The sequence below is a fragment of the Halichoerus grypus genome, chromosome 10, assembly GCF_964656455.1.
Source record: "Halichoerus grypus chromosome 10, mHalGry1.hap1.1, whole genome shotgun sequence".
NCBI lineage: Eukaryota > Metazoa > Chordata > Mammalia > Carnivora > Phocidae > Halichoerus > Halichoerus grypus.
In genome coordinates, this window is record NC_135721.1 from 22469601 (window position 1) to 22490169 (window position 20569).

The following is a 20569-nucleotide window of genomic DNA, read 5'->3' on the forward strand; positions in this document are numbered from 1 at the left end:
ATAAAGACCCTGCTTCTCATCCAGTTTCCTGCATTGCAAGATCCATTTCTACTCCTTCTCTGTGCATCTCATTACAGGTGAGAGACGGAACGGAAATCCTGTGTCCTGACAAGGACCCCTCCGACACAATTCCCACCTCAGGTACGTGGCTCCAATCAAGGGGTTTCTGACCTCATTTGAGGCCTGAAGTCATCGACGTAAGGGCAACCTTAACAGGCTTTCCACACGGTCTGAGATCCACCTGAGAGGCTTTCTCCAAGACCAATAGAGATCACGCTGGGGGTATATTTGTAAGTTCATGCCTGTGTTTGATTATTCTTTAAACTAGAATAACACCATTATCAGAAAGCATTTATTAAGCATTAACTGTGTGCCAGGTCTTACTCTGTGAAGAGCCCAGTGTGAGTCGAGTGAGCGCCTGTCATTGTCCCGGCCTTTAAGCCTTGATGAGGTGAATTTGTTCTCTGAAAAGCAAAACTATCTTTAATCGGGAAGCAAAAATAACCAGTCCATCCTGCATGTCAGAGTCGTATGCAGGATGCACTCAAACATCGCACAGAACAGGAAAGCATGCCATCTTATAAACATGCCGTTCTCACTGCTTCTCAGTATTTCCAAAATGACTGTTGCCGGGCCAGGAAAATGAGACTCGTGGAATGTTCCAGGCAGACACCCTCCCCAAAGGGGACTGTCTCAGGGCTAAATCTTTTCCTCCAGGTGAGCCAGCCTGAGGGTGATGGCTGTGTGCACATGACCATGGGCGATCATGGCGGGGTGGGGGAGGCTGTATGTTGAACCGCAGGCCTCAAAACATCAGCCCAGGAGCATGCTTGCAACAGTGCAATGGGTTCCCATGCTTGGTCCTACGCAAGCCTCTGTTCTGTTCATCGGTTCACTCATCTGTTCACGTGCTCGTTCATTTATTAGATGATTGTTGAATGCCTCCTAGGTGCCTTCCAATATAGAAAATTAGGTTTGGAGATGTCACCAGGCCCAGCAGGATTCTTTGCAGGCAGACGTTTCCTTTGGCTGAGTGTTAGGAGAACAGCTACCTGTCAGCCTGCCCCTTCATGCATGTCTTAGCTCTCCACGCTCAAATTAAGCCACATGACTGGCAAGCTAGTTAAACATGCTTGTACAAAACTTCAGTATACACCTGGCTCTTGTTCTAAGTTGCAGAAGGATAGAACAGGTGATAAGGCTCTTAGGTACACATATATTTAGTCTTTAGAACTTTCCCTCCTTTGTACTTGGCGATGACTCATTCCTGTTGGTTAGTTTGCTAGCCGAACTAGAGCAGCAGAAACAAATCTCTAGCTTCCTATGTAGGCCGTCCTATAGCAAAACCCCAAAGATGTACGTACATATGTATGTACAGACGTACGCACGTATAGGGAGACAGAATTTGAATGTTTTAATCACTGTAGTCTTTACAGACAAATGATACCCATCTCCTTTTTAATCTTATCATTCTGAGAGGATGAGCTGTAAAGCATTTTGCAATCTGCCTAGATTATGTCCCTATCATGTCGATGATAAGCAACCAGTCCCTTAGAACATATCTCAACCCCCCAAAACCAAATAAAATGTGAACCTCTTCTTTATTCCCTGACCCCAGAGATTACTGTGTTTATGGGTACTTGAAGATGTAAGCACAAGAAATCTTAAGACCTTGAGATATTCTGGTGATAGGGACTGTCTGAATAAGCAAATGGATAGATTTAGGTCTCCTTGATCTAACCAAGTGGGCATGTAACCAAAATGCTGGCTCGCTCCTTCTGGGCAGCGACCCTCCTGAATGAGAGCGGGGCCTGCCCTTCTGAGTCCTGCCTGAAAGCTGTTTTTTAAGAAAATGGCTGCAGCTCAACTGGACAATAATGAAAAAACACATTTCGTTACTGTGCATGGTCTCTGACCAGATATTTTAACCATCCTTGTGACTGTTGGGGTAGTTAAAAAGACTTAGCATGGGGCCACATTATTAGTTTTCCTTGATAACTCATATTTCTGGTGAGATCGTTCACTCCTCTGGAGATCCTGTTTGCAATCTCTAACGGAAGTGATGGTATCTGATGCATACTTACAAGATCAGACCATCGTTACCTTTATACCTCCAATGACTCAGCACATAGTGGGAGCCCAGTAAATGTTCACGGAGTTAATCTTAATGAGTATTTTTAATTCGGCAAATCAATAGTTCTGGGTTGAAAAAGATCTTTCAAACCAACTAGATCAAAGTGCCTTCCCTTAAAGCAATTTTTCACTAAGACTCTGTATAAAATAACTGTTTTGCCTTTAGAGTTCTTTTCAAAAACCTCCCTTGTCACCTCTCCCTAGTGTTTCTCTCCAGCCACCCACAGATACACCAAGCTAACCAAAAGTGATGTCTCAACATAGGGAACTGCCTTCATCAACAGGGCCACAGCCCCCAGCGCCCTGGGTGCCTTACTCATTCCGTGTGGAGCCCACAGGTGATGAACCTCTTCCACCAATCTATGAGGCTTTGGAATGAGATATATGGAGTTGATGTAATTTTTATAACCAATTGGTATTTGGCAGCCGGAGAAATAAATAAAAGCCGCCCGTTTTTCCTCCCAGTCAGTGCATACGTGCACTGTGCTGAGGGCCAGCTCCTGTGGGCTTTATAACTTTGTATACACTTGCATCATTTTATATTACTCCATGGCCTGCCCCTAACATAGTTGGGATGACTAAGAAAAATATGTTGGGCCTGGCAGCTGACCTGAGGTTTTCCCAGGGAGAAAAGGAGTAGCATTTTGCAAACAAAAGATTGGCAATAAGGAGCCTGGAGGACAGTGGCTCTTGGCTCTCTATTGAAGTTGTCGATCTTGAAGTCAAGCTGCTAATTCCTTGCAGAGGGAAAACTTCAAAGTATTTGGAAATAGAGATCTGCAAATAGAGATGCCACTGTCACCAACAGTGAACAGTTCATTTACATTCATTGAAGACATTGATTCCTTTCTAAACCCTTGATATCATTTCTTATACCCATTCGACTAAAACCAGCATTTCAAAAGCTGATACGAAAAATACCCAAGTTACAGCACCGGCTGAGCGCTAAGGGTTTTACTTTGTTGTGAGCCGACCGTGTAACATGCAGTGTAGACCCTGGAGATGTTTCTCTCCCATCACCACCTGCTCATGGGTCTTGGGACTTAACCTGGGACTAGGAAGGAAGTAGTGACGTCCCATAGGGATTAATAGCCTGCTTGTCCCCGGGCGGGACCAGTCTGCTGAGCAAGTTCAAAATCACCCCAAGACACTTGGATGAATAAGTATTTCTTTTCCTTGCAGTTTCCATCATCTAAAGCTTCAAGACTGCAAAGTCTCTGACACAGAGCCACTAATTTAGCCTCTAATTCAACTTAGCGCATTTCTTGAGCTCTTGAAGATGAGCAAGGTGCATATTTCTTCAGATAAACCCACCCCGAAGCACTTCCAGGGCAGAAACACGGTTCTAATCTTGTGCCAGCCGTTTACTACCCTTGCAGAAGTCTTTACATAAGTCCCTAAAATCAGAGAGCACATGGGTTGGGTAGCCGTAGCCAACAAGAGAAAGCTGGTTTTTCAGATGATGGCCCTGGGTTGTTTAGGCTGTTGGGTTGTACAAGACAAAACTCCAAAGTGTCCGGTCTTTTCCCCATTCTATAGTCTACCATTTCCTCGCTATTCAGGACATTTCGTCATAGCTTAGATGGCCTTCTGATAAGAGGCCCCCCTCTGTAGAAATCCAGATGAGTTATTGATGTATTTATCAACTCCTTTCAGGGTGGTGGACAGTTTGTACCAGATAATGTTTAGCTTATCAGCCCACATAAATTTAATCTTATCTGTAAATAGTTCTTTGTCCAAGGAGAGCAATTGCTAAAGTGCTGTGCTGGGTTCCCAGGCTGTGTCTTTGTCATACATGATGATATTAGCAAAGCTCAAATCAAGGTCTACAAGATATTAAACAAATGAAACATGTCGGCTCTATCTTAATAAAATCCCAGATGAGTCAGACTCCTCCCATTTAGGCTTGGCTCGTTTGGTTTATTATCTCTCAAAGGAAATCCTTCAGAACAACCAACAGGAGGAACCCCCCCCATCAATCTATCTATACATATATACACACACATAGATGTGGACATGCGTGCACGCGTGTATGTGTGTATGTTTCCTTTGTCTGCTACAAATTTAGATGATGGGATGACCAGTTGTAGCTGCCTCTTTAGGAAACTGTAATGTGCTTTTGAAGCAAATCTGCCCATCTCTTCCACATTTTATCCGCTTCAAAGATTCCCCTAACCTTTGCCCACGAGCAAGTGCTCACAGTATTCACTATGTATATCATACATTATGGCAACAAGAAGAGAGTGATTGACTGTCATCACGAGAAACTAAAATAAGCCCTCCGGAGTTGAGGAAAGGAGGTCTTATTTTCTGTTTTGTTGCCTTTTTTACCCATAGCCCAATTTCTTTGAGAAGAGGTCATTTTAAAGTTCTCAGGCTCACCCCATGGATGTGCGCTAATGTGTACAGCTGTGATTTGTGATTTGTGGCTTTGTGATTTGATATTGTTCTTCTAACCACATATCCTGAGCCCACCCCCTCCCACGACCTACTAAAGCAGAACTCTGAGGGTAAGAAGCGACCATCTGTGTTTTAACAAGCTCTCCAGATGATTCTGATGCATGCTCAAATTTGAGGACCACTAATGTATATATTTTGCATACACACATTCATAATTATGTGTGTGTGGGTTTGCATGCTGTCACAGGAAGAGGCAGGGACTTTTACTTTTTCAGTGAGAGCAGATCCTCAGTGGGAGCGACAGCTCCTCGTCTGCAGATGGCATAGAAGTCAGGTAGAAAAGATGTCTCTACAGTACGAGATAAGACTTGGAGATCCCTTTGAACATTGTTTCCACTGAGTGTTAATACAGCTTCTTGTGCAGACCTAATTCTACAACCGTGATCTGGATGTTGATGGGTGATGTGGGCTCTGTGTAGCCCCGTGGGTCACAAGCATCTTGTGTTGTGTGTTTCACTGGATGTCCTACAGACAGTGTAGGAATTTTAGGTGCACTTGGATTCATGTTCATCTGTGTATAACGTAAAGGAGGAGATAGATACAGTACAGATGTATATACGGCAAGGACTTATACATGTAGCAATATTCATGTTACTCTCCTAACTTGTTAGCCCGGCATAAAAGGCCTGTGGCCCTAACCTACCTTTCCAATGTTATTTTGTGCTAGTCTCCTTTACAAACCCTTCACTTAAGCCAAGCTGTACGACTATCCGTTCTTTACAGACATCACTCACTTTACCATACCACAGGCATTCTTTTTTTTTTTTTTTAGTTTTTTATTGTTATGTTAATCCCCATACATTACATCATTAGTTTTTGATGTAGTGTTCCATGATTCATTGTTTGTGCATAACACCCAGTGCTCCATGCAGAACGTGCCCTCTTTAATATCCATCACCAGGCTAACCCGTCCTCCCACCCCCCTCCCCTCTAGAACCGTCAGTTTGTTTTTCAGGGTCCATCGTCTCTCATGGTTCGTCTCCCCCTCCGATTCCCCCCCCTTCATTCTTCCCCTCCTGCTATCTTCTTCTTCTTTTTTTTCTTCTTAACATATATTGCATTATTTGTTTCAGAGGTACAGATCTGTGATTCAACAGTCCACCACAGGCATTCTTGATGCTTTTTCCTCCATCCCCCCACCTCGCTCTCCCCCATCCTTATCTCATCATGCCGTGAGTTCAAACACTACCTTCTCCATGAAGCCTGCTCTGAGCCACCCTCCACATACACCCCCCCCAGACGTAAATCGTTCTTGCAACTCCAGAACTTCATGTCACTCTATCTCCCACAGGGTTTATCAGCTTATAAATAATTATAACTGGATGTGTCTCACTTCTTCCTTAGCCTGTGAGTTTCTGGAGCACTCTCTCCATTTCTGATCACTCTATCCTCTCCAGAGCACCCAGCCACTGCTCGGTGGTCAGTATGTTTGTCATGTGAGTAAATAGCTGTTGGGCTACATTATAGTACATGCTCATACTCAAAAGATGAACAAAATAGAGTTGGGCTGCCAAAAACAGTTTGGTGGTTCCTCATGAAGCTAAGCACAGGATTATCATAGGATTACCAATTCCACTCCTCGGTATATACCCAAAATAGTTGAAAACAGGCATTTAAATAAATGTTTACATGTGAATGTTCATAGCAGCACTACTCCCAGAGCCAAAAGATAGAGACAACCCAAATGTCCATCAGCAGATGAATGGATAAATAAAATGTGGTTATATCCGTGCAAGAGAATGTTATTCAGCCATAAAAAGGAACAAAATCCTGACACATGCTAGAACACGGGTGGACCTTGAAATCATTATGCAAAGGGGAAGAAGCCAGACACAGAAGGGTCAAATGATGTATAATTCCATTTATATGAAATATCCAGAGTAGGTAAATCCAGATCAATAAGTTGCATCTCGGGGCGCCTGGGTGGCTCAGTTGGTTAAGCGACTGCCTTCGGCTCAGGTCATGATCCTGGAGTCCTGGGATCGAGTCCCGCATCGGGCTCCCTGCTCGGCAGGGAGTCTGCTTCTCCCTCTGACCCTCTCATGCTCTCTCTGTCTCATTCTCTCTCTCAAATAAATAAATAAAATCTTTAAAAAAAAAAAATAATAAGTTGCATCTCTCTCACAATTCCTGCCTTACTCCCAGACCACCCTGCCAGGGGCTGCTTCAGGCCCCAATGGTAACTGCTCACCTTGTAGCATCAGATTTCACCAAAGGCCCCAGACCCTACTCTGGAAGAGGAGTCTGCCGTCCAGCTCTGGAACCTGTGTGTAGGCGCCCCAAGGAGGCAAGTGCGGGCTCCACGTCCTACCATGGAGCCTTGTGACAAGGATGGGCTCTTAATATTTCTGTCCAAGCTGAACCGCTATTACAATTGGACTTTCTCTCCATTTCCCTGGAAGGTCTTCATTCATTTTCAGAGGAGATAAGAAGCCCTGTCTGCCATTAACTTGGGTGTGCATTCTCAGTTCACAGGCTGAAGCCGGCTGACATCAAAGTAATCGGAGCCCTGGGTGACTCTCTCACGGTGAGTTACCCCCACCGTGGAAGGTGATCTTGATTCACAGGGGAACCCAGAGAGGGGAACTCTCAACCATGGCCATCTCTGGCTCCTCTCTGGCCCGCCTGCCCTGGACCAGCATTCCTTGCCCATCACATTTCCCCACGTCCATCCTAACCTCGTATTCCTCTCCCAATGCTGGAATGAAGGAGCAAGTAGGAAGTGGGGGGCGACTCAGAGGGAGCAGCTGTGACAGATCTCACAGCCTAACGGGTGGGTGGATCGGACTAAGTCTCTCTCACGGTGTGGGGCTCCTTCAAAGACCTGGCGCTTGTCATGGAGGAACTTAAAGGAGGGTGACGAGAGGATGAGCCAGGAGCGGGTGCTAATGGGGTGGGGGTGGGTTGGGTGGAGGGTTGAGTAGAAGAGAGGGAGGTACTCACAAGGATCCCAGCCCACCTCTGCAGCCACTCCATGGTGACCCCTCAGGCCTGCCAAATGCTCTCCATGAAAAACAAACTCAGGTCCTACAGAGACCGGGTGGAGGGTCCCAGAGGCTCCCAGACACGAGCTTCTGTTCAGTAGCGGCTCATTCCAGACGTATCCAGCTGCTGTTCTCCAGGTCAGTAGAATTCAGGGCCTCCAGCAGAACCTTCCCCAAAGGCCAGACACCTTTCACATCTGTGGCCTCTTACCATTTGATCTATCTCATTTGGCATCGTCCATGCAATCCTATGAACTGCGACTCTCCTTAAACTTAACACAGAAAGGAGGTGAAGCCGGGCAGGTGAACTGAGTGCCCACAACCGCATAGCTCACAGATGCTGGACTCGCACCAGCCCGACTCCAAGTCCAGAATCCTTTCCCTCTACTGGAGCTGTGTCCCCCATGACCCCTCAGTGACTCTTCACCCCAAACACCCTACCGCTCATAACTTTCCGGAAGGACCCAGGCAGGCTGGTCCTTAGCACTGCTTATCCCAACCACTTCCTGCTGGGTGTGGCCCAGTATTGCCTCCCCTGCAATTCCTGGTCTCCTTGAAGTGCTCTCAGGAGAAGGACTCATCGAGAATCTGCACAGCTATTCAGGACTTTGTGGGAGGCAGCATTTGGAGTGTAACATACACGGCCAATGGCAGAGGAATTGAGCACCGAGAGCAGGGGTCACCCCCATGGCGTGGGGAGGTCCTCTCATGGAGGCCAGCCCCCCCCCCCCCACCAGCTGTCTGGGAGGCCAGTCTTCGGCATGACCTTTGCAATGGCCCTGCTTAGAAATAACACGCTTTAGGCAAGGGACGTGCACCTGCAGAGTGTGTCCAGATTGCGGTTTTAAAAGACCGTGCCCTCTCTTCAACTGAGGGGAAGGGACATGGCATTTTATTTTCTTAGTATTTTTGAAATTGTGTACACATGAGATACATTGATATAAAAGGACTGTGATATGCTTGTGTTTCACAACTTTTAAAAATGAGGCGAATGGGACCCGAAACGTGTCTTTTGGAAAAACGGACACGCCGTCTAATTTCCAGAGCAGTTTTGCTAGCCTCGTGTCACCTGGTCTGGGTCTGGGCAGGGTTTCTTAGGGTGAGGCCAAGCTGTGGACAACGCAGGACTCCCAGCGGGAGCTCTCACTCCTTTCTGCCAAGGCAGGACGCACATCAAGACCGGAGGCTGTCTCGACTCTAGATTCTAGAGAGTGCCCAGGCGTTCCCAGCCAGACCCAGAACAGGGACTTTCTGGCCAGCAGGCAGGGAGACTCACCCCTCGATATTCCCTGTCAGGCAGGTAATGGGGCCGGATCCAAGCCTGGGGACATCGTGGATGTCTTGACTCAGTACCGAGGCCTGTCCTGGAGGTGAGTGAAGATGTGACAAGACCCTGAATGACCCCTTCATTGCAGGGCGGGGGAGGACCCCTGAGCATCACAGAAAACCATTCCTCTAGCAGACAGATGAGCCACCTGGTTAGTGGTTTTCAATGAGACACTTCTGGTTTACTCTGAGGAAGGAATGCAAAGCTTCCCCAAACCACTACATTCCCCAGTTCAGGAACTGAGACCTGAGCAGGAGGAGTTTGGGGGAGAAACTACATAAATGTTTGGGTTGAAAATCTTCCCTAGCTTTCATTTCTCCCTCCGGGGCAGAAGCTCAGAAGGAGGCATTGGCCTTTAAAGCCAGAGTTGTGCCTAAATCCTAGCTGCCCAGCTCTGTGCAACCCTGAGCAAGTTACTTAACCTCTCTGAGCGTGTCTCCTTACCTTTGATGCTGGGATACTAATACGGCCTGAGCACTGTCATGAGGATTAGAGAGAGTTTAAGCATCCAGCGCAGTGCCTGACACAAAGTAGACCGAAATGGTAGCTGGCATCCTTATTAAAGGGCGAGGCTCAGAGAGGGCAAGTAACCTGTCTGAGGTCACACAGCCAGATGGTAAAAGAGCAAAAAGTAGAGCAGATCGTTCCCAACCCCTAATCTGGCACATCCCCCCATCGTGACTGCCTCATGCCGGCCTGTTCCTGCTCCGCTGTAATCAAATCCAGGCTGCCACAGGCTGCAGGGAGCTGGACTCATGCTTTGAACACCCAGCTCCTGCCAAGCGTGAGGGCAGGTTTGCTGTTTCCTCAGCCCGGAATCTGGCATCTCTGGCCCCAGACTGAACCTCAGTGTTGAATCCCTGGCATCCTCCCTCGTGATGCTGCACAGAAATAAACCCCAAACATTTTGAGACCCTTTGAAATGTTCCCAGACATACTTGGCAGAGAATGAGGGGATATGGAAAAGCAGGGAATCCAATAAACTCTGGAATGTTGCATATTTTCATGTGTAGAAACCCATCCAACTCTGATTTCCTTGGAATTTTAGGAGCAGCTTGGAAGATGGGTTGCACTCTAGAAGACACCCTTTAACAGCAGGTTTTCACGAGCCAAATAGGAAGAGAGCGAGGAGGGCAAAGCTCCCCACTCTGTTTTCAATGAAAACAGCCATGCCCAGTGGCGGTGGCTAGTGGGGCACGACTGGGCTCGGCATCCAGGGAAGGGTCGCTTTCCCTTAAAAAGAGGGGCAAAGGGGCCCACTTGGTCCCCCTGCCGCAATGCCAACGCTCAAAGTTATAAATCAACAAAGTCTGCCGTGCCCTGGAAATCCGTTTCTTGGCTGGCTGTCCCGGTTGGTGGGGACAAGGAGAGGAGTTGCTGAGTTCTGGTTTGGTTTTCTACTGCAATAATAAGGACCCGGCAAGCTCCAAGGCCCCGGGGTGTCTCCCAGAAGAAGAAAGGCCTGTCTTGGTAGCGCCTGAGCTGTTCTGGCGTCGCTGGCGTTCTCAACCTCCCTTTTCTTTTCTGTTCCCGCACCGCAGTGCCGGAGGCGATCACAACCTCAGCAGCGTCACCACCCTCCCAAGTGAGTACGCGCTCCCTCGGGCTGCGGGCTGGCGGGTGGGCTCACAGCGGCTCTGCGCGGCTCTGCGCGGCTCTGCAGCGCCTCCTGGTGGCGGCCGCGGGCTCGGCAGGGAGCCGGGCGGCGCAACTCGGCCGCGTTCGCCAGGGGGCGCTGCGTCCCCGAGGCGCTGGCCCTGCTCTGCTTGGTGAGCGTCAGGAAAGCCTCGGAGGGATGTTTTTTAGAAATTGTATTTGTCCAAGGAAGGAAGAGAGTCAGAGAGGAGAAGAGAGTTCAGACCATATCTTAGTGCAAGTCAGTATCAGGAAATGAGTCCAGAAAGAAGGAAAGGGCACCCATCTCCGCTTTGCCTGTCATTCTGAGCAGAGCACCTTTCTGGGAGGCGTTGATCTGGGTTTGGCTGCATTAAGCGCCACTGCATACAAAGACGTTGAATTCCTGTGTGTGGCTTTAGGAGATGCTGCTCTTACGGCAGTGAGAGCTGAAGTTACTTTGTGCGGGCTGTGCAAACACAGTGGGGTTTGGGGCCCGTTAAATTTTCCTTAATTTACTTCACCAGGGGCCTGCTGGGAATGATTTTTTTTTAAGCCTGAGCCCCATTCTCTGAATGGTCTTCTTACATGTCTTTTTCTTCTTCTTAGTGCATACATATCAGAGTGCATGTTCTTAAAGCACACATGCACGAAATGTTACTGTTAAATTATCTTCCCTTCACATCTTCTAGCTAATAATTTTGCCTAAGAACTTAATTGGTCCCATTCTCATTTACTTTTCTTGTAATGATCCCTTTGTAACATATCTTTAGAAGCTAAGAAGTTATTTGAGGTTTAAGGCTCCAAGACTTTGATGATAGAGATGGCTTAATCTCCACGTGGGCAGGACTGATTGGGCTTCACACAGGGATATCCGTTTTGCTATTTGCAAATCCCGTTGAATGTAAGTAGGTGTAGTCCTGTGGCACAAATCCTCCCTGTCTTTATTGCTAGGGGAGGTGGTTTGGGTTGCTTTTGTGAGTGTGATTGACTGGGCTGAGAGCTGGCCCAGCATCTACAACAGCTTGCAGGGCTCGCCGATTCCTGCACTGTTGTTGTGGATAAGATGGCTGGAAAAGGCTCAAGACCTTTCACTGCAGTGATTCACAAAGGACTGAGACAGTGCCACCCCCCACCCCCAGGTGGACTCCCCTGACACACTTGGCCCAGCAATGGATCATTGCCTGTTCAGACTCTTCCTTACTAGAGCTGTGAAGACAGTTTGATTGTAGGGGCCGGATAATCCCCAGGGAAATAACTACATGAAAATGTGTTAAAAAATTTACGAGAACCAGAACAGAAGCTCAGTTTGACTCCCTCTTCAATTTAACCCTGCAAAGACTCCAGTTCTGGATGCTTGGGAAATAGGAGTGTGAAGCAAGATCCCTGCCCTCAAGCCATCATCACAGTCTCTTTGGGGGATGTCGCCCTAAAGACAGATGCATGTACCAACAATTATAGCTATGAACAAAGTTTAGGGGAAAATAAATAAGAAGGTGGTTAACCCTGCCTTCTGAAAAAGGGTTTTAAGAGCTAGAATTTAACAGGTAAAGAAAGCGGATGGCACATTCCTGGCACAGATAACCACATGCGCCAGCAAGTTTTTGCTCTAAACGATGTGTAGCGCCTTACTATGACATTCCTGATACATAGCTAGCTGGTCTGTGCTGGATTCCTCCAGTAATGGGGAACTGAAGATAATCATTTCTATTTGCAGATGGCTCTAGTGATTTCACAGCTCTTCCTTCTATTGAGTAGAAATCGGAGTAATTTCTATCCATTGGGCACAGCGACCCCAAAGCCATAAGGAAGGAGTTCAATGCATATGTGTTGTGTAGGTCCCGCTGCAGGGCTTGGTTCTAGAGAGCATTCTGCTGGATGGCCTGATGCCTGAGAGTGCCGGCTGGTACCTAGCCCGTTCCTTTCCCACATCCTAGCTGATTGTGAGACAGGGGAAAGTGCCCTGTATTGGAGCTGAGAGAGTAGAGTTCTGGCCTGGAATTCATTCTCAGTAACCCCATGACTTGTAGCAAATCTCCCAGCCTTCCTCAACCTTGAGTCACCCTTCATTCAGTCCATAAGCATTTGTTGAGCATATGTGAGAGTCTGGGGTGTATACGGACCCTGCTCTCAGGAGTTCTCAGCCAAGCTTCGGAGATGGAAAAGTGAAAAGTCAAGTGTAGATCCAATGTGGTAAAGGCATTAGAGTGCATGAGATTGAAAAGAGCAACCAAATGGCAAGCCTTTAGCCAGACTGATCAAAGGAGGATGAGAGGAAGGGAGCCTCAAAATCAGACGTAAATCCCCGGAACAAAAGAGGAGACATTGCTACAGAAATAAAAAGGATTATGAGGGTATTTTGAAAAATTGTACGCCAATAAATGAGATAACTTAGAGAAAATGGTAAAATTCCTAGGAAGACACAAATTACTGAAACTGATTCAAGACAAAATAGAAAATCTGAATAGATTTGTAACAAAGTGATTGAACTTTAAAACTTACCACCAAAGAAAGCCCAGGCTTTTCTGGTTTCACTAGTGAATTCTATCAAACACCGAAAGAAGAATTTACAGCAATTCTTCACAAACTCCTCCCAAAAATGGAAGGGGAGGGACTACTACCCAATTCATTCGATGAGACTGGTATTATCTTAATAACAAAAATAAGACAAAGATATCACAAGGAAAGAAAACCGCAGACCAGTATCTCTTTTGAATATATATGCAGAAATCCTCAACAAAATACTACCATGCAAAGTACAGCAACATATAAAAAGGATTATACCCCATGACCTAATGGGATTTATCCTCGGAATGTAAGGTTAGTTTCAAATAAAAAAAATCAATATAATAGACTATATCAAAAGCATAAAGGACAAAAACTACACAATCATCTCAATAGATGAGAAAAAGTATTTTATAAAAACTAACACCCTCTCATGATAAAAATATTCTACACACTAAGAATAGAAGGAAATTTCCTCAGTCTGATAAAGGGTATCTGCAAAAGCCCACAGTTAACATCATACTTAATGAGGAAAGGCAAGATGTTTTCCTTCTGAGATCAAGTGGTATATTCTTGCCAATTTTATTCAACATTATGCTGGAGGTTCTAGTCAGGACAGTTAAGCAAAAAAATGAAAGAAAAGACAATCAAGATTAGAAATGGAGTAAAGCTATCTGTATTTGCAGCTGTTATAAATAAGACCCGAAGGAATCCACTACAAATTATTAGAACTAATAAATGAGTTCAGCAAGATTGCAGGGTACAACATCAATATGCAAAAATTAATTGTATTTCCAGACACTAGCAATTAACAGCCTAAAAATGAAATTAAAAGAAAACATTCCATTTACAATAACATCAAAAAATACTTAGGAATAAATTTAACAAATAAAGTGCATCTTTTATGCTTTTAAGATTATAAAACATTGCTGGAAGAAGTTTAATCAGACCTAAATAAATGGAAAGCCATCCCATGTTCATGAATAAGACTTAATATTGATATGATGGCAACATCCCCCAAATTAATCTACAGATTCAATATAATCTCTATCAAAATTCCAGCTGGCTTCTTTGCAGAAATTGACAAGCTGACTGTAAAATTCATATGGAAATTCGAGAGGCCCAGAATAGGCAAGATAATCTTGAAAAACAATAAATTCAGTGGATTCACAATCCCCAATTTCAAAACTTACAAAGCTCCAATACAAGACAATGTGGTACTGTCATAAGGATAGCCATATAGATCAATGGGATAGAATTTGTAAGTCCATAAATAAACCCTCATACTTATGGTTAACTCATTTTCAACATGAGTGCCAAGACTAATGGGGAAACAATAGTCTTTTCAATAAATGATGCTGGGATAATTATATAGCCATATACAAAAGGATGAAGTTGGAATCCTACTCATACCATATACAAAATTAACTCAAAATGGATCATAAGCTTAAATGTAAGAGCTAAAATTCACCCTTAGAAGAAATTATAGGAGCAAATCTTCATGACCTTGGGCTAAACAAAGCCTTCTTAGATATAATGCCAAAAGCACAAGTGACAAAAGAAAAAAATAGACTGGACAAAATTAAACACTTTTGAGCTTCAAAGGATACCATCAAGAAAATAAAAAGAAAACCCAAAGAGTGAAAGAAAATGTTTGAAAATCATATCCGGTAAGAAACTTGTATCTAGAGAATACAAAGAACTCTTATAACTCAATAATAAGACAATTCAGTTTGGGCCAATTAAAAATGGGCAAAGAATCTGAATAGACATTTCTCCAAAGAAGGTATGCAAGTGACCAACAAGCACATGAAAAGATGCTCGACGTTAGTAACCATCAGTGCAAACCAAACCATAATGAGATACCATCTCACATCCACTAGAATGGTTATTTTAAAAAAGATAAAAGTTGGTGAGGATGTGCAGACATTAAAACCCTCATAATGCTCCAAGGGAAGGTAAATTGGCACAACTCGTTTGGAAAAAGGTTTGTAAGTTTTTCAAAAGGTTAAACAGAGTTACCATATGATCTAACATTTCCACTCCTAGATATATATCCAAGAGAAATTCACGCAGAAGCTAGTACAAAAGCGTTCACAGCAGCACTATTCATAATAGCCAAAAAAAGTGGGAACAATTCAAATCCTTCAACTGATGAATGGGTAAATGTGGTATATCCACACAATGGGATATTATTTGGCAGTGAAAGGTATGAAGTGCAGATCTATGCTATAACATGGATGAACACTGAAAACATTATTGTAAGTGAAAGAACCAGCCACAGAAGACACGTATGATTCCATTTATAGGAAATGTCTAGAATAAGCAAGCCTATATAGAGAGAAGGTAGATTAGCGGTCACCACAGGGTTGGAGGGAAGGGGGAGGGACTGCTCCTGGGCACAGGGTTTCTTTTTGGGGTGATGAAAATGTTCTAAATTTGATTATGGTGATGGTTGCACAATTCTGTGAACATACTAAGAGCTATTGAACTGCACTTTAAATTGTGAATTTTATGGTACGTGAATTATATTTCAAAAAACTATTATGTACTTAGAAAACAAAAAGAGGGGCGCCTGAGTGGTTCAGTCCACCAGTTCAGGTCCTGGGATCAAGCCCCAAGTCAGGCTCCGTGTTCAGTGGGGAGCCTACTTCTCCCTCTCTCTCTGCCACTCCCCCTGCTTGTGCTCTCGCGCGCTTGCTCTCTCTCTCTCTCTCAAATAAATAAATAAAATCTTAGGAAAAAGAAAAGAAAAAAAAGAAAAATGCGTGAGAGAAGCACCAAACCCAGACTCACGTTTATTCAGCAATAATTTGTTAAGCACCTTTGTGTGTTGCCTATGTGGTTAAGCATCAGCCTGCTAGACGCTTTCTTTCCATGCTGAGAGAACAGTAAGGTTAAGAGCTTTAAGGGTGAGGGTTTCTTGTCTCTGACATGCACTGGAACTTATCAAAGGAATTTGAAGCTTGTTTTGGGATAGTTACTAAGCGTGTCTCTTCTTTGTATTTCCAGACATCCTCCGGGAATTCAACCCTTCCCTGAGGGGCTTCTCTGTTGGCACCGGGAAAGAAAACAGTCCTGGAGCCTTCCTAAATCAGGCTGTAGCAGGAGACCGAGCCGAGTGAGCAGGGGAGCCTTGAGGGTGACCACACAGATCCTCTGCGGACCCAGTCAGGGGCTTGGCCTGGACTGGGGTGTATGGCTGATGGCTGGGGGCTTGGTTCAAGGGAGAGGTCTGGGGGTCAAAGACTGGACTGGGTGAGCTCTCCTGGGGTGTCCCTCACTGTGGGACACAGAAACCTACTAGCCCATCCCCAATCCCACCCCAGGAACTAGTCACAGTTTACTCTGACGCCAAGTATATGCGATGCGTACTCTCATTTATTCAGGACAGGAATCATCCAAATCAGATTTTGTAAAACCTAATCCGTTTTATAATAAATTCTGTGGCTACGTTTTCCTTTTGGTGGGAGAAGGGTGAAAGGCTACCAGTTGACTGCCTAAAAATTTTGGCATTAATATTACCATAATTTTGGTTTTTTCCAAGCATATGTCAGCTGGTGGTATGCAGAGAGGTATTTGTAAGCATGATTAGATCAGGGAGGCATCCAAGAAGGAAACCTTGGTGAAGAACATAAAGTTCATGATTCATATGACCCTGGATTTCTCCCCTGCTTTCCTCAAGGCCGTGGGGCCCTTTTGTGCAAGTAATCCTTCTGTCCGAGCACCTCCTGAGTCATAGGGAAGAGTTAGCGATTACTACTCGCATATTACAGATGAAGAAACTGTAGCACAAAGAGGCAAAGTGGCCTGAGCAAATATGTCACCTCGACCACGTGGCCTGTTGTCCTTGCGCCCAGCAGGCCCTTGCCCAGGTCCGGTAATAACCCATCATAACAGCAGTGACCAACATAGCAGCTACCTTCACGTTTACTAGCCCCGTGTTCTGTGCAGCCCCTGTTAGCAGGTCAAACATCCAGGTTTTCTTAACAGTGATATTGAGGTGCAGAGAGGTCAAGTGATCATCAAACTCTGGTCCTCAGAGCTGGTGCCCGATGGCTTCTACTGATGAGGAAACCAAGATGCACGTTGGTTATATGGCTTACCCCAAGTCCCCGCCCAGGATATCTGATACCTACCTAGTCCCCTGTGACTAAGACCAGGCCAGCTGGGTTAATAGTTAATACATGACAACCACTGTTTCCTGCTGGGATGGTGCCAGAGACCGGGGATGGTGGTGGTGGTGTTAGGAGACGTAATTCAGTGGATCATTTCTGATATGGATGCTTACCCCGTGCTGCTCTAAGTCCTCTATTTAATCCATCCGACAACTCTATGAAGATGGTATGCTTCCCATGCCCATCTTACACAGGACCAAACTGAGGGTTTGCAAGGTTAAGCACTTTGTCAAGCTCTCCCGGCTGGTCAGTGGTGGGACCAGGATTCAGCCCCGTGCTGCCTGGCTCCAAGAGGGGCTTCCACTCCGTGAGGCTGCTTTGCTCATCTCATGTACTGCTCCTCAGGACCCTGAAGATACAGGGGTTTATCTCCACGTTTGCAGTCTTTTGGGACGGCGAACTTAAGTTACATACCCACAGTTAGCACGAGGCGACTAAATGTCAAACCCGGGTGTGTCTGACTCAACCATGTCACCTTGAGGGTGAGGGTACCGTGGAGGCGAAGCTCACGGCGCCCACAGAATCAGGCTCATACCAAGCCGTGCGTGACATGGAATGTACATGCAGCCTTCTGTTTGCCCCGAATGAGCCTGGCTCAGAAGAGAAACATGCCATTAAGTCACCCGCTTATATGTGGAATGCTCTGCCCTTCCCAAAGCATGGTCACAACTCCCCCCAGCCCTCCACCTCCAGAGGAGACTGAATGGGGAAGGTGCTCTGGGACGGGAGCAAGGCCTTCTGTCCAACTATCCTGCTGCATGTTTGATTCCTGCTGTCTCCGCGAAGTCCCCTCCCTGCCCCAGCTTCACGGTCCCTGCTCCAGCTTCACGGTCCCTGCTCCTCACATGACTTCTGTTCGTGTGTGCCCGCAGGGATTTACCTGTTCAGGCCAGGAGGCTGGTGGACCTGATGAAGAATGATACGGTAATTCTGGGGGAAGAGCCACCTGGGACCCCTTGAGCTAGCATTCCCTGGAAGAGAGAGTGAGCCGGAGAAATCCGTGGAGACAGACAGGGTCAGGGTCGGGGACCACATGGAAGTCCAGAGAATCCACCTTTAAAAACCACAAGTGATCTTGCACCTACAATTGGTGACCTATAACCTCAGGACCCCAAAATCGCAGAACAGAAAATAGTAATGTCCATTAAACCCTCTGGTATGTGAGGACCCATCCCTGCCAGTGTTCAGCACTTTATCTTCTTCTTGACTTGACTCTGGAGCAAGGCACTTACTTGTTTATTTCCTATTCATTTCAGAAGATAAATTTTCAGGAAGATTGGAAGATAATAACCCTTTTCATAGGAGGCAATGATCTCTGTGATTTCTGCAGTGACCCGGTGAGTCTCCAGGCCCTTAACTCAAGACTCTCCCAGGGAGGGATTTCCACACCAGGTGGCTAGAGCAAGTGAAGCAGGATTGGGACTTGGGGCTTGTAGCCTGGAATTAACCCTGAGACCAAGAGTGCCTTCACCTCCAGGGAAAGATTCAACAAAACTGGTTATGAGATTGATCTTGATTAGGTTTCATAACAAGAGAGTCTGATCATAGCATTCTAGAAACCAAGATAACATTCCAAGGATCTAGAAAAATCAGGTGTATCTTCATATAGATCATTATAGGTCAGCTCCTTTTTCCAGCATTGAACTGCCTTACCGTCTCTATTTTGGATGGGAAAGTTGATTTCCTACTGCAAGCATTTAGGCGTGGTTCAGAGCCAAGTCATTCCGATGGGGTTCTTGATGGGAACCCCAAGAGCCAGGCTGCTGCCCTGTGGGTGTAGTGCTTCTTCCTGGAACCCCAGAATTTCTGAGCTGGAAGAAACCCCACAAACCCTATTGACCACACTCCCACGTGCGGCAGGAATGCCTTCCCTAGAACCTAGCTATTGAATATTCCCAGTGATGGGCAGCTTTTTAATTTGCCCTAATTAGTATTATAAGCAAGTATCAATTTTTTGGTAGTGGTTTGTGTTAAGCCCAAATCGGTCTTCTTGTAACTTCCACCTTTTCTGCCCATGTTGGACATGCCTGCACTGCTTCTACATTCAATTCAGCTGACTTTAAAAATAATAGGCTTTTAAAATTATTTTTATTTTATAAGCAATACACACTGGAAACACATCAAAGCACAAAGAAAAAAATATTTTCTGTAATTACAACATCCAGAAGTGCCATTGCTAACATTTTGTTAAGTGTCTCTCTGGCATTTTTCTATGAAAATGGAGAAATTATTCTTTGCTAAAAATAGCATCATTCTGGAAATATTGTTTGGTGATCTGTTTTTTTTTTTTTTCAGTAGCAATCCATTGGGAAGATGATCCTATGTCAGTAGTTTTCCATAAAATAATTCTTAATGACTGTATAACTAGCCCGTAACCTATTTTGGCCACACTTTACTTAACTGTCGCCAATTATTGCATATTTAGCTTGTATTGCTTTTAATTATGCCTGTTAGAAATAATACCAGAAATAAAAAAAAAAATAAAATTAAAATAAATAAATAAATAACACCAGGAGAAACATCCATCTTTATGTGCATCCATAATTGTTTCCTGATATATATTCTAAGTAGTAAGACGTTTAGGCGAGAAGATATGTACATTTCCCCTACTGTTTTATCACAAAAATTTCCAAACATACTGAGAAATGGAAGAGAGAATTATGTAGTAAATGCCCACATACCCACCGCCTAGGTTTTATAGTTGTTACCATGTTGCTATATTGACACGTATTTATCCATCCGTCTTATTCTGGGGGTGGGGACTCCGCACACTTTCAGTGCTTCGGATACAGTTTGCCAGCCTGCTTCCAGAATGCTGGTATCAGTTATGTCTACCTCCTCACGCTCCATCTGTCAATGTATGTTATTTGTTTTAATAGCTGCTAATCTAATAAATGAAAAAATTTATCTTGTTTTCAAAATTTGCATTTATTTGATTGATAGGGAGGAATAAACCTTTATTTTGCTTGTTTAATCCTCCATTTAAATTCCTCCTGATAAATTCTATATGATGGCTATTGGCTCTCTTCTGTTAAGGTATTTATCATTCTCTTATTGCTGTCTAAAAACCCTTATATTAAGTATACTAACCCTTTATCAAATATGTTGCCTATTTATTGTTTTCCATTTAATTTTGTTTATAGTGTTTTCCGATAAACAGAATGTGTTTAATGTCTAGTATCATTTGCTGGGCGCGTATTATACTCCAGGCACTGTACTAGGTGCTAAGCTTCGCAGCTCTGTCCTCAAAGAACTCACAGTCAGGAAGGGAGGTACAGACAATTCACCATAACGTGGTAAGGACAACATTGTGGCCCCAAAGTAAGAATGGCCATGAGAATTTGTATTTTGTAGGGTTGGGCGGGGGG

The 20569-nt window shown here is 45.0% G+C and overlaps 1 protein-coding gene across 1 annotated transcript in view; it reads left to right on the forward strand.

Moving 5' to 3' along the window:
- PLB1 (phospholipase B1) overlaps window positions 1-20569 on the forward strand; it is a 140530-nt gene that overhangs the window by 67305 nt on the left and 52656 nt on the right. Inside the window, exons 18-24 of the mRNA XM_078056125.1 lie at window positions 78-141; window positions 7062-7120; window positions 8874-8947; window positions 10446-10489; window positions 16036-16144; window positions 18074-18125; window positions 18458-18538. Coding sequence (XP_077912251.1) covers window positions 78-141; window positions 7062-7120; window positions 8874-8947; window positions 10446-10489; window positions 16036-16144; window positions 18074-18125; window positions 18458-18538 — 483 coding nt within the window. The remainder of the gene's footprint in view (window positions 1-77; window positions 142-7061; window positions 7121-8873; window positions 8948-10445; window positions 10490-16035; window positions 16145-18073; window positions 18126-18457; window positions 18539-20569) is intronic.